The 13,162-nt window shown below is 38.4% G+C and overlaps 1 protein-coding gene across 14 annotated transcripts in view; it reads right to left on the bottom strand.

Moving 5' to 3' along the window:
* Stxbp5l (syntaxin binding protein 5 like) overlaps positions 1-13,162 on the bottom strand; it is a 246,753-nt gene that overhangs the window by 92,139 nt on the left and 141,452 nt on the right. For all 14 annotated transcript variants that reach the window (XM_037209769.1, XM_028895003.2, XM_028895010.2 and 11 more), the window contains exons 13-14: positions 8,725-8,872; positions 7,806-7,873 (exon numbers count right to left, since the gene is read on the bottom strand). In XM_037209769.1, the coding sequence (XP_037065664.1) occupies positions 7,806-7,873; positions 8,725-8,872 (216 nt within the window). The remainder of the gene's footprint in view (positions 1-7,805; positions 7,874-8,724; positions 8,873-13,162) is intronic.

Below are 13,162 nucleotides of genomic sequence, written 5' to 3'. Positions count from 1 at the left end.
TTCTCCTACCTCACATGACTGACACTGATAAACACATGAGTAGCTGCTGCTCACTCTTGCTGGACGGTGCTGGGAATCCTGGCTTCATGTCATTTCTACATAGAATGGGTTTTACTCAGTGGAGATAAAAGTTTCTGGTCTACTCGGCCTTCTGAGAAGGGAAACTGGAGAACTTCTTTAGAGCCTGGTAATGATGAAAGTGTAAGCTCTGAATTTGGCCTTTGCTGGAATGGGTTGTGTCCATAGTGTGTGTGTGTGTGTGTGTGTGTGTGTGTGTGTGTGTGTGTGTGTGTGTGTGAGAGAGAGAGAGAGAGAGAGAGAGAGAGAGAGAGAGAGAGAGAGAGAGATATTTAACTTAGAGATACTAGGTTGTGTAAGATTCATGTGCTCCTTTTCTCATTCTTTGGCTAAGGAGGAATCATTTCTGTTATTTGTTTTGTCTGGGATAGATGAACTTGTTATCATTAATACAAAATTTACTATTAAAGAACTTTGTATAAACAATGTAGATTCTATGTTTATATGTAGCTATGTCTCTTTTTGATTCCTAATGTCAGAACATAAAGAGGGTTGATTTACAAAGTAGTGACATTTCTGATGCCATAAATTTTGAAGCAAAGTTTAGCCATTTGATGAATGTTTTGACACTGCGATAAAATACTTGATTCAAACACTTAAGAGAGGAAAGGTTGGTTTTGTTCAAGGGTTCACAGTCCATCATGACAGAGAGGGTGTGGCAGAACAGTTCACACCACAGCAACAGGAGTATGTGACAAGTTATTCATCTCAAGGTGGATGGACAGAAAGAAAAAAAAAAAAAGAAGGGACCGGGCACTGATATAGCCCTTCAAGGTATGCATCCAGTGGTCTATTTTCTCCTCTGGATTCCACCTCCTGGAGTTTCTCCCTTCTCTCTAGATAGCACTACTTGGCAGGCATCAAGAAGTCAACACTTGAGCCTGTGGAGGACATCTTACCTTCAACCATAGCAAAGGGATAGAAAGCATGATTCCTGAAGTTTGTAGTATTCATGAGATTTTGTTCAGGACTTTCCTGAAGTTATTATCCTATGACTTCCAAATAAAGCATTTCTTGTGAATCTTTCATAATTTCCCTATGACTTTCTTCTGCTAATATAATCCAAATAGAATTCTTTTGTTGTAGTTCTTTTTCTAGCAATTTGATTGTGTCTTTCATTAAAGTTAAGAACTATGAATTAGCATCCTGCCCCGGACTTCCCATCTGGACAAGAGGTGAGTGCCTGGGCTCAGCCTAGATCCCATCCCTGGGCACCAGCCATTCCGGAGAAGACCTGCCCAACATGACCCCAGGTTCTGGCCATCAGGCAGGATCATTTCCACCCCCACTGGGAAGGTTCCCCTTCGTCAAGATCCCGGAAGACCCTGCAATCTCCACACCCTGCCCCCAAGCCCATCATTGCCTAAGACCCCAGCCACTTCCTGAGAATTAGAGACCGGCCCTCAGCTCCCATCCTGCCCTGGACCTCCCATCTGGACAAGAGCTCCTATCCCACCCCGGAGCTCCCATCTGGATAAGAGAGAGAGACTTCCTGAATCTGTCAGCTCTGTCTGGACCAAGTGCGCTGATAAGACCAAGAACGAAACTACAATGAAATGGGCAGACGTCAAGGCAGAAGTACATATAACAAAATGAAGAGCAACACAGTATCACCAGAACCTAGCCCTCCTCCAACATTTAGACCTGAACATCAAAAAATGGAAGAAGCAGAAAAAAACAGCCTTATGAATAACATCATGAAGAAGGTAGAGGCTTATATAGAAGGAATCACAAGTGAAACTGAGGAAAAGACAAACAAAAAATGGGAAGAACACTATAAAAAAACTAGAGGAAAGGACAAATAAAGCAGAAGAAAACAATAAAACCCTGGAAGAAAACAATAAAGCCCTGAAAGAAAATCATGAAAAAGCAGGGAAACAGATGAAGGAAACAGTCCAAGACCTGAAAAGGGAAATAGAAAAAATGAAGAAGACACAAACAGAGGGAATGCTGGAAATAGAAAATCTTAGTAAACGAACGGGAACTTCAGATGCAAGTATAACCAACAGAATGCAAGAGATGGAAGAGAGGATCTCTGGCATTGAAGATACGGTAGAAGAAATAGATTCATCAAAGAAAACACTAAAGCCAACAAAGTCATGACCCAAAATGTCCAAGAAATTTGGGACACCATGAAAAGACCAAACCTACGAATAATAGGGATAGAGGAAGGAGAAGAATACCAACTCAAAGGCGCAGAAAATATATTCAACAAGATCATAGAAGAAAAATTTCCCAACTTAAAGAAGGAAATGCCTATGAAGATACAAGAAGCCTATAGAACACCAAACAGACTAGACCCCGCAAAAAAAGTCCCCTCGACACATAATAATTAAACAACTAAATGTACAGAATAAAGAAAGAATATTAAGAGCAGCAAAGGAAAAAGGCCAAGTGACTTATAAAGGCAAACCCATCAGAATAACACCTGATTTCTCAATGGAGACTTTAAAAGCCAGAAGGACATAAACAGATGTAATGCAGACACTAAGAGACCATGGATGCCAGCCTAGACTAATATACCTAGCAAAACTTTCAATCATCATAGACAGAGTGAACAAGACATTCCAAGACAAAGCCAGATTTAAACAATACTTATCCACAAACTCAGCCCTACAGAAAACACTAGAAGGAAAATTCCAACCGAAGGAAGTCAGATACACCCTCGAAAACACAGGCAATAGATAAAGCCACAGCAGTAAACCCCAAAGAAGAGAAGTACACACACACTACCACCAAAAAATAACAAAAATGAACAATCACTGGTCATTAATATCCCTTAATATCAATGGACTTAATTCACCTATAAAAAGACACAGGATTACAGAATGGATATGAAAGCAGGACCCATCTTTCTGCTGCATACAAGAAACACAGCTCAAATTCAAAGATACACACTACCTAAGAATAAAAGGCTGGGAAAAGACTTTCCAATCAAACGGTCTTAAGAAACAAGCGGGTGTAGCCATCCTGATATCCAGCAAAATAGACTTCAAACTAAAATCAATCAAAAGAGATCAAGAAGGGCATTACATACTCATCACAGGAAAGATCCACCAAGATGAAGTTTCAATTATAAACATTTATGCCCCAAACAAAAGGGCACCCACATATGTAAAAGAAACATTACTAAAGCTTAAACCACATATAAAACCCTACATATTAATAGTGGGAGATCTCAACACCCCACTTTCACCACTGGACAGATCTCCCAAATTGAAACTTAACAGAGAAATAAAGGACTTAACTGATGTTATGACTCAAATGAACTTAATCGATATCTACAGAACATTCCATCCTAACAAAAAAGAATATATTTTCTTCTCAGCACCCCATGGAACCTTCTCTAAAATCGACCATATACTTGGCCAAAAAGCAAATCTCAACAGACACAAAACAATTGGAATAACCTCCTGCATTCTATCAGACCACCATGGTTTAAAGTTAGGATTTCAACAACAAAAACTACAGAAAACCTACAATCTCATGGAAAATGAATAATGCTCAACTGAATCACCAATGGGTTAAGGAAGAAATAAAGGAAGAAATCAAAGACTTCCTAGAGATCAATGAAAATGAAGACACCACATACCCAAACTTATGGGACACTATGAAAGCAGTGCTAAGAGGGAAAATCATAGCACTAAATGCCACATAAAGAAGTTGGAGAAATCCCACACTAGTGACTTAACAGCACACCTGAAAGCTCTAGAACAAGAAGAAGCAAAGTCTCCCAGGAAGAATAGACGACAGGAAATTATCAAAGTGAGAGCTGAAATCAATAAAAATAGAAACAAAGAGAACAATATAAAAAATTAATGAAACAAAGAGTTGGTTCTTTGAGAAAATCAAGAAGATAGACAAGCCCTTATCCAAACTAACCAAAAGACAGATAGAGAGCATCCAAATTAACAAAATCAGAAATGAAAAGGACATAACACCAGACATTGAGGAAATCCAGAGAATCATCAGGTCATACTTCAAAAACCTCCACTCTACAAAACTGGAAGATCTAAAAGAAATGGATAATTTTCTGGATAGGTACTATATACCTAAGTTAAATCAAGACCAGATAAACTATTTAAATAGTCCAATAACCCCTAAGGAAATAGAAACAGTCATTAAAAGTCTCCCAACCAAAAGAAGTCCAGGACCCGATGGTTTCAGCGCAGAATTCTACCAGATCTTCAAAGAAGAGTTAATACCAATACTCTTTAAATTGTTCCACACATTAGAAACAGAAGGAACATTACCAAACTCCTTCTATGATGCTATAATTACCCTGATTCCTAAACCAAACAAGGATACAAAAAAGAAAGAACTACAGACTGATCTCCCTCATGAACATTGATGCAAAAATACTCAATAAAATACTGGCAAACAGACTCCAAGAACACATCAGAACAATTATCCACCATGATCAAGTAGGCTTCATCCCAGGGATGCAAGGGTGGTTCAACATACGAAAGTCCATCAATGTAATACACCATATAAACAAACTCAAAGAAAAAAAAAAACACATGATCATCTCACTAGATGCAGAAAAGGCATTTGACAAAATCCAACACCCCTTCATGATAAAGGTCTTGGAGTGATCAGGAATACAGGGAACATACCTAAACATAATAAAAGCAATTTACAGCAAGCCAACAGCCAACATCAAGTTAAATGGAGGGAAACTCAAAGTGATTCCACTAAAATCAGGAACGAGGCAAGGCTGTCCGCTCTCCCCATACTTATTCAATATTATACTTGAAGTTCTAGCCAGAGCAATAAGACAACATAAAGAGATTAAGGGGATACAAATTGGAAAGGAAGAAGTCAAGCTTTCCCTATTTGCAGATGACATGATAGTATACTTGAGTGACCCCAAAGTTTCAACCAAGGAACCCATACAGCTTATAAACACCTTCAGCAACATAGCAGGATATAAGATCAACTCAAAAAAAAAAACCAACAACAACAACAACAACAACAAAAAAAAACAAAACCAGTAGCCCTCCTATATACAATTGACAAAGAGACTGAGAAGGAAATCAGAGATACATCATCCTTGACAATAGCCACAAATGATATAAAATACCTTGGGGTAACACCAACCAAGCAAGTGAAGTACCTATATGACAAGAACTTTAAGTCCCTGAAAAAAGAAATTGAAGAAGATGTCGGAAAATGGAAAGATCTCCCATGCTCATGGATAGGCAGGGTTAACATGGTAAAAATGGCAATCTTACCAAAAGCAATCTACAGATTCAATGCAATCCCCATCAAAATACCAACACAATTCTTCACAGACCTGGAAAGAATAATACTCAACTTCATATGGAAAAACAAAAAAACCCAGGATAGCCAAAAGAATCCTGTACAATAAAACAACCTCTGGAGGCATCATGATCCCTGACTTCAAGCTGTACTATAGAGCTACAGTAATAAAAACAGCTTGGTACTGGCATAAAACCTGACATGTGGACCAATGGAATCGTATTGAAGACCCTGACATTAATCTGCATACCTAAGAACATATAATTCTTGACAAAGAAGCCAAAACTGTACAATGGGAAAAAAGAAAGTATCTTCAACAAATGGTGCTGGCATAACTAAATATCAACGTGTAGAAGGCTGCAAATAGATCCATATCTGTTACCGCGCACAAAACTTAGGTCCAAGTGGATCAAAGACTTTAACATAAATCCAGCTACTCTGAACCTGCTAGAACAGAAAGTGGGAAGTAGTCTTGAATGCTTTGGTATAGGAGATCATTTCCTAAATATAACACCAGTAGCACAGACACCGAGAGAAACAATCAATGGAACCTCTTGAAACTGAGAAGCTTTTGCAGAGCAAAGGATATGGTCAACAAGGCAAAGTGACAGCCTACAGAATAGGAAAAGGTCTTCACCAACCCCACATCTGACAGAGGACTGACATCCAGAATATATAAAGAACTCAAGAAATTAGACATCAAAATGCCCAACAGTCCAATTAAGAAATGGGCTATAGAACTAAACAGAGAATTCTCAACAGAGGAAACTCAAATGGCTGAAAGACATTTAAGGAATTGCTTAACATCCCTAACTATCAGGGAAATGCAAATCAAAACAACTCTGAGATACCACCTTACCCCTGTCAGAATGGCTAAGATCAAAAACACTGAAGACACCTTATGCTGGAGAGGATGTGGAACTAGGGGAACTCTCCTCCACTGCTGGTGAGAATGCAAGCTTGTACAACCACTTTGGAAATCAATATGGTGCTTTCTTAGAAAATTGGGAATCAATCTCCAAGATCGAGCTATACCACTCTTGGGCATATACCCAAGGAATGCTCAATCATACCACAAGGGCACTTGCTCAGCTATGTTCATATCAGCATTGTTTGTAATAGCCAGAACCTGGAAACAACCTAGATGCCCTTCAACTGAAGAATGGATATATAAAATGTGGTACATATACACAATGGAATACTACTCAGCAGAGAAAAACAATGACAGCATGAGGTTTGCAGGCATATGGATGGATCTAGAAAAAAATCATCCTGAGTGAGGTAACCCAGACTCAGAAAGACAAACACAGTATGTACTCACTCATATGAGGATACTAGATGTAAAACAAAGATGACTAGACTGCTACTCACAACTCCAGGGAGGCTACCTAGAAAACAGGACCCCAAGAAAGACACAGGGATCGCCCAATGACAGAGAAATGGATGAGATCTACATGAACAACATGGACGTAAGTGGGGGTAATGAAGGGCAAGGGTCGAGGGAAAGAGAGCTGAGGGGAGCGGGAGATCCTAGCTGGATCAAGAACAGAGAGGGAAAACAAGGACCATGATAAATGTAGACCACATGAGAATAGGAAGAAGCAAAGTGCTAGAGAGGTCCACAGAAATCCACAGATTCCACCATAGTAGACTACTGGCAATGGTCGAGAGACAGCCTGAACTGACCTACTCTGGTGATAGGATGGCCAAACACCCTAATTGTTGTGCTAGAAACCTCACCCAATGACTGAGGGAACCGGATGCAGAGATCCATGGCCGGGACCCAGGTGGAATTCCAGGAGTCCAATTGGCGGGAAAGAGGAGGGTTTGTATGAGCAAGAATTATAGAGACCAAGGTTGGATAAAGCACAGGGACAAACAGCCAAACGAATGGAAACACATGAACTATGAACCAATAGCTGAGGAGCCCCCAACTGGATCAGGCCCTCTGGATAAGTGAGACAGTTGATTGGCTTGATCTGTTTGGGAGGCATCCAGGCAGTAGGACTGGGACCTGTGCTCAGTGCATGTGCTGGCTGTTTGGAACCTGGGGCTTATACAGGGACACTTGGCTCAGCCTGGGAGGAGGGGACTGGACCTGCCTGGACTGAATCTACCAGGTTGAACTCAATCCTCAGGGGAGACTTTGCCTTGGAGGAGATGGGAATGGGGGGTGGGCTGGGGGGGGAGGGGGGCAGGAGGAGAGAGAACAAGGGAATCTGTGGCTGATATGTAAAACTGCATTAAATTATAAAATATAAAAAAATAAAGATCATATTAGATTCAAAAAAAGAACTATGAATTAAAGCTATTTCTTAGGATCTTACTTCTTACTTTTACTTAAATGATTCATCTGCATAGAGTACAATTTCATAAAAATGTCAAGGCTTAACAAATATTTTTATTGTTATTAAATTTATAACATAATTTGTTATAATTTCCAAGTTAGAAAACTCCTTACTTACCCAGTAATAATAATTTCTGGATAAGTTTGTGCTCCAAGATTCCAAGCTCCTCCACTGACTGGCCATTCCTAAATAGATTATCAAGGAGAACAGATGGGTTTTATTTTCTCAGTTTAAATGCTTATAATTTAAGAACTAAATGTTACAAAATAATAAAAATATTTCATATTGAATCATTACAAAGCAGCCAAAGATAAAGTGTATAGTTATCTTCAATTCTTTTATTAAGCAAATAGATCTGTAAATGCAGAATAACAACTCCTTTAAAAATAGATTTTCTCTAATATTACCACTTATACAAACCAATAAAAGAAGTTTTTTTACTTGGATAAATACAGTGTTGCAACATATGCCATGCAATATGGATTGCCAACAAGCTACTGTGATACCATTTAATCCAGAATGGTATGTAAGTAGTTCTTCTTTAAATTGTACATTTAAGTTATCCTGGGCCAATAACAGAAACCATAGAAGACAGTTTATGATAATTATAAATACTTGTATCTTAAACATTGCAAAAAAATAAATGTCATTATGTTAGTAACAAATGTTTTAATAATTATGTCTTTCAAATGATAAATTAGGAAGAACTGATTCTTGAATTTCTTAAAACATGATCCATGTAAAAGAAATAAAGGGCACATACTAGGCCTCTGTAACTTTATATATGTAGTACAAAATAAGCATGACTGATAAATAGATCTTAGTATGTAATTACATATTTAGTATATGGTAAATTTATAGCTTCTAGGCTTTTAACTATGCCACAGTCAGGCAATTGAATTTTACTGGTTACATCTTTGACAATGCCATCTTACAACTTCTCAAAAGTTTCATTCAAGTCATCTTGTATGGAAAGTCAGGAAATAAAATGACAAGAAAAAGTATGACCACACATACAAATATAGGAAAATTTTACCTTATTACTATATCCTTGTTTTTTATGCTTGACTCCTATAGAATAGAGTACTAGAATCAAATCTGGAGGGCAATCGGCAAAATATGCTGTGCATGTAACTGGTGACTCATGAATGTCCATTGGATATGGATTTTCAAAGATTGGAAAACTAATAGATAAAGACAATATATTAGAGTTCATTTTGCAAAGATAAAATCATGAAATAATTTTCATAATCAAGCCCTAAAATGTTTATAAACATTATAAACTTCAATCTTTTTAGCATTATAAAAATAATTTTATTTGAATACTTTAAAATATAATTATAAAATATCATTATCTATAAAACATCTGTAAAAATGTAGAAATTAATTTTCTTTCCAGGATTCTAACATGCCCTAATGACGCACTTTGTTAATATGAATACAGTAATTGTATTAAACTAAAATATTATGCATGAGTTCAATGTTTTAAAATTTATACTAACTAGGTATTATATTTAAAGGTATAATGTACCTGTTACTATTTAATATTTTACTATTACACCTTTATACTCTGTAAAGGCATAATATACTATTTAAAGTCTCTTTAAATAGTAAAACATTTGTAAATTTTTATTTTTTTCAAGGAAATACATAACAATTTTTAAGTATTTGTGGTAGAAGCTAAAAGATATCTATGGGCTCTGGAGATTGAACTCAGGTTGTCAGACTTGGTGGCAGATGCCTTTATCCACTAAGCTATGTCTCTAACCCAAGAGCTCTCTTTCTGCCAATCTGAAGTGCTGCAAAGAACATGGTATTTCAGATCAGGACAGTAGCATATGCAAAATTAAATGGGGAGGAGCAAGACATATTTAATTAATGACAAGTAGGGTAAATTTAGCAAATGAGAAATTCTTGATATCAAAGTACAAATTGTTAATTGTATCATTTTTCCTTTTTTATTGAAAATAGATTTTTTCATATAATATATTCTGATCATGGTTAAGGTTGAATAGTTAGGGGGAAAGTAAGAATGAATCACTTTAAAGACCAGACGTACACTTGAATTTGATAATAGCAGTAAGGAAAAATAACAAGCTCCTAAAATAGTAAACAACACAGTGAAGATATTTGGGAAACAATTATTTTAGTCTATAGGCAAAGAGTAAGCACAAAATATGGAAGAAAACACAATTTTAAAAATTTAACTTAGGCATTCTGAACCCAGAGCCTTTCACATGTTAAGCAAGTGCTCTACCACTAAACCTCATCCCTACCTAGATGTACTTAGATGTAAATGTGTGAAATGAACAGAAAAGCAGGGCAGAATAGGAAGATTAAGTGGGGAGGGGATTGTGGGAGGGAATAAGGGGAGAGACCATTAAAATTAAGGAACATTTGAGGGGTAGTATGAAACCTAATATCAAAGAAACTTTCTAAGATATATACATATATGAAAGCGACCTAAATGAAATCACCAAACCATAGGGAGACAGAGTACCAACTGGCCATCTTTTGTCACCAAATAAACCTTTCAGTACTGGTATTGGGTTATATCTAATTGAATTTTGGGCCAAAGGGGCCCCACAGAAATCCCCAAACAACCCAACTGTTGCCAAGACTATAGGTTGCTCTCCACAAACTGACAGCAAGACCCCACTGCTGAAGACAACATCTACACAACTCATTGAATAAAGAGATGTCAAATTGGTACCTACATTAAGCCTTCACCTCCACATTTCAACATCTTAGGAAAGGAAGGTACTCTATCAAAAGAGAAAAGTAGACACTAAGCCAGCCACAAACCCTTTATCTACAATGGTGTACTAATTGCAAGATAAGCCAGAGCAATGGTAGCACAAAGCTAGTGGGAATAACCAATCAATAACTGATTTGATTTAAGGTCCACTCCACGAGACATAACCCATACCCCACACTGCTTGGGTGACCAAGAACCTGAGACTAGATAGCACAAGGACCTAAGGTAAACCCAAATAATACTGGTCTAAAAATAATAAAAAATTGTAGTGATAAAATGACTCCTAGTGATATTCTGCTATATTTATAGATTAGTGCCTTGTTATCAGAGAAGCATCCTCCTGTAGTAGATGGGAACAAAAGAGACCCACAACCAGACATCATGCACAGAAAGAGAACATGGAACACTCAGCCCTAAATGGGATATCTGCATCAAATACTTCCCCTCAAACTCACGAACTTTAGACTAATAGCTGTGGAGCCTCCATGGGACTGGACTAGGCCCTCTGTGTAATCGAGACAGTTTTGTAGCTTGATCTGCTCAAGGGGCCCCCTGGCAGTAGGATCAGCATCCTTCCCTGGTGTATAAGATGGCTTTTTAGAGCCCACTACCTATGGTGGGACACCTCGAATAGCCTTGAGGCAGCTTGGCCCTTCCTATACTAAATGTACCAGGCTCTGCTGACTCCTCATGGGAGGCGTTACCTTCTTATAGGAGGGAATAGGGGGTGAATTGGAGAGGGGAGGCTGGAGGGCTGGGAGGAGGAAAGAGGGGTATCTGTAATTGGTATTAAAATGAATAAAAAATTTCTTAAATAATAAACATAGGAAAACTAAAAAAAAAAAAAATCCCTCTCCTCAGAGCTCAGGGAATTCTGCAGAAGAGGAGGCAGAAAGAGCGTAAAGGCCAGATGGGGTGTAGAACACCAAGAAAACAAGGCCCTCTAAATCCAAGTGAACAAAGCTCATCCGAACTTACAGAGACTAAAGCAGCATGCACAGGGCCTGCACAGGTCTGCAGTAGGTCCTCTGTATATATATTATCGCTTCCAGTTTAATGTTTCTGTGGGATTCCTAAGTGTGCTAATGAGTGTCTTTCTGATTCTTATGTCTTCTCTTGGGTTCTTTTCCTTCTGTTAGTTTGTCTTGTCTAACTTCGATGTGATAGCTTTTGATTTATCTTATTCTATTTCATTTTACTTTATTTAAAAATTGAATGAATGAATGAACAAATGAATACCTAGGCACTAGGGTAAAACTTAACAATTGAACTGTTATTTGTACCTGCTAGGAGAGGGAAAAATTAGTTTTCTCCAATGTAGTGACATTGGATATATCAACCAATCTAGGAAAGGCTCATGTTCAGGAGTAGTTGACCAACATTTAATGGACCCCACAGTTTTTGTGTGTGTGCTTTTATTTGGTTATAGCTTGGCGTGTGTGTGTGTGTGTGTGTGTGTGTGTGTGTGTGTGTGTGTATCTTTTTTGGGGGGTGGTGCTTTGTTTTCTTGGTTTGGGGGGACTTTGTTGTGTTGGGTTTTTGTTTTTTGAGAAAGAACTTGAAGTTGGTTGAGTAGGGAGTGGGAAGGATCTGGAAGGAATTGGGGGAGGGGAAGGATATGATCAAAATATATTTAAAGTTTATAATTGATTTAAATAATAAAAATATAATAAAAAAGCTATAACCCCAACAAAAGGAAAATCTAAGAACCGAGAGGGAAAAACTGTTCATCATGATGTTTGCCTTCATGTTGAAGAGGAAATGAAAGAGTGAAGGTGAGGGTAGAGATGGAGAGAGAGGGGAGGAGGGGGAGGGAAAGAGGGAGAGAACACTCTAAAATTATAATTTAACATTCAGTGTGGTTCCAGGTTGAGCTCTGGGAATCCAACTGATGAGAGAGAGGAGGGAGTTTGCAGGCGAGGGACGTCGAGATCACGATGGGAGGTCGTGCAGAGATGACTGGCCACACTAGTGGAAGCCCATGAACTGTGGATTGGTGGCTGTGGAGCCCCCATGGGACCAGACTAGGCCCTCTGGATACAAAAGACAATTGTTTGGCTCGAACTGTTTGGGGGGCACCCAGGCAGGGGGATCAGGATCCGTCCCTGGTCTATGGGCAGGCTTCTGGGAATCCGGTGCCTGCAGTGTGATGCCTTGCACAGCCTTTGTGCAGTAGGAAGGAGCTTGGACCTGCCTAGGCTCAGTGTGCTGGCTCCCCATGGGAGACCTTGATTTGGGGGATATGGGGATGCAGGGTCACTGGGGAAAGAGGGCTGGGGGGTGGGATGAGGGGGAATCTGTGGATGGTATGTGGAGTGAGTAGAAAATTTCTTAATAAAGAAAAAAATTCGAAATGAAAAAAAAGCATTCAGTATGATTGAGAGGTAACTGAGGGAAATAGAATATATTCAGTTTTGATATTTGAATTTATCTACTATTCAACAATAGTGGAAATTTACATAAGTTTTAATTGTGCTATCAAGGTAAAAAATGTTTTTTTTTTTTTTTTTGCCAACATAATGTTTACTCACATATCATCTTAACAGGTGATGATAAGAAGCATAAGAATATGGGCTGGGGAAATGACTCAGGGGTGAGAATACTTATCTCTGAAAACAGGAAGACCTTAGTCTGAATCCCCAGCACTCATGTTAGGAGTCATCAAGGAGATTACTATCCCCTTTTGTATGAATACCAAGTGGAGAGAGAATGAGAA

This window comes from Peromyscus leucopus, chromosome 12 (assembly GCF_004664715.2).
Source record: "Peromyscus leucopus breed LL Stock chromosome 12, UCI_PerLeu_2.1, whole genome shotgun sequence".
Lineage (NCBI taxonomy): Eukaryota > Metazoa > Chordata > Mammalia > Rodentia > Cricetidae > Peromyscus > Peromyscus leucopus.
This window is presented reverse-complemented; position numbering and strand designations above follow the sequence as displayed.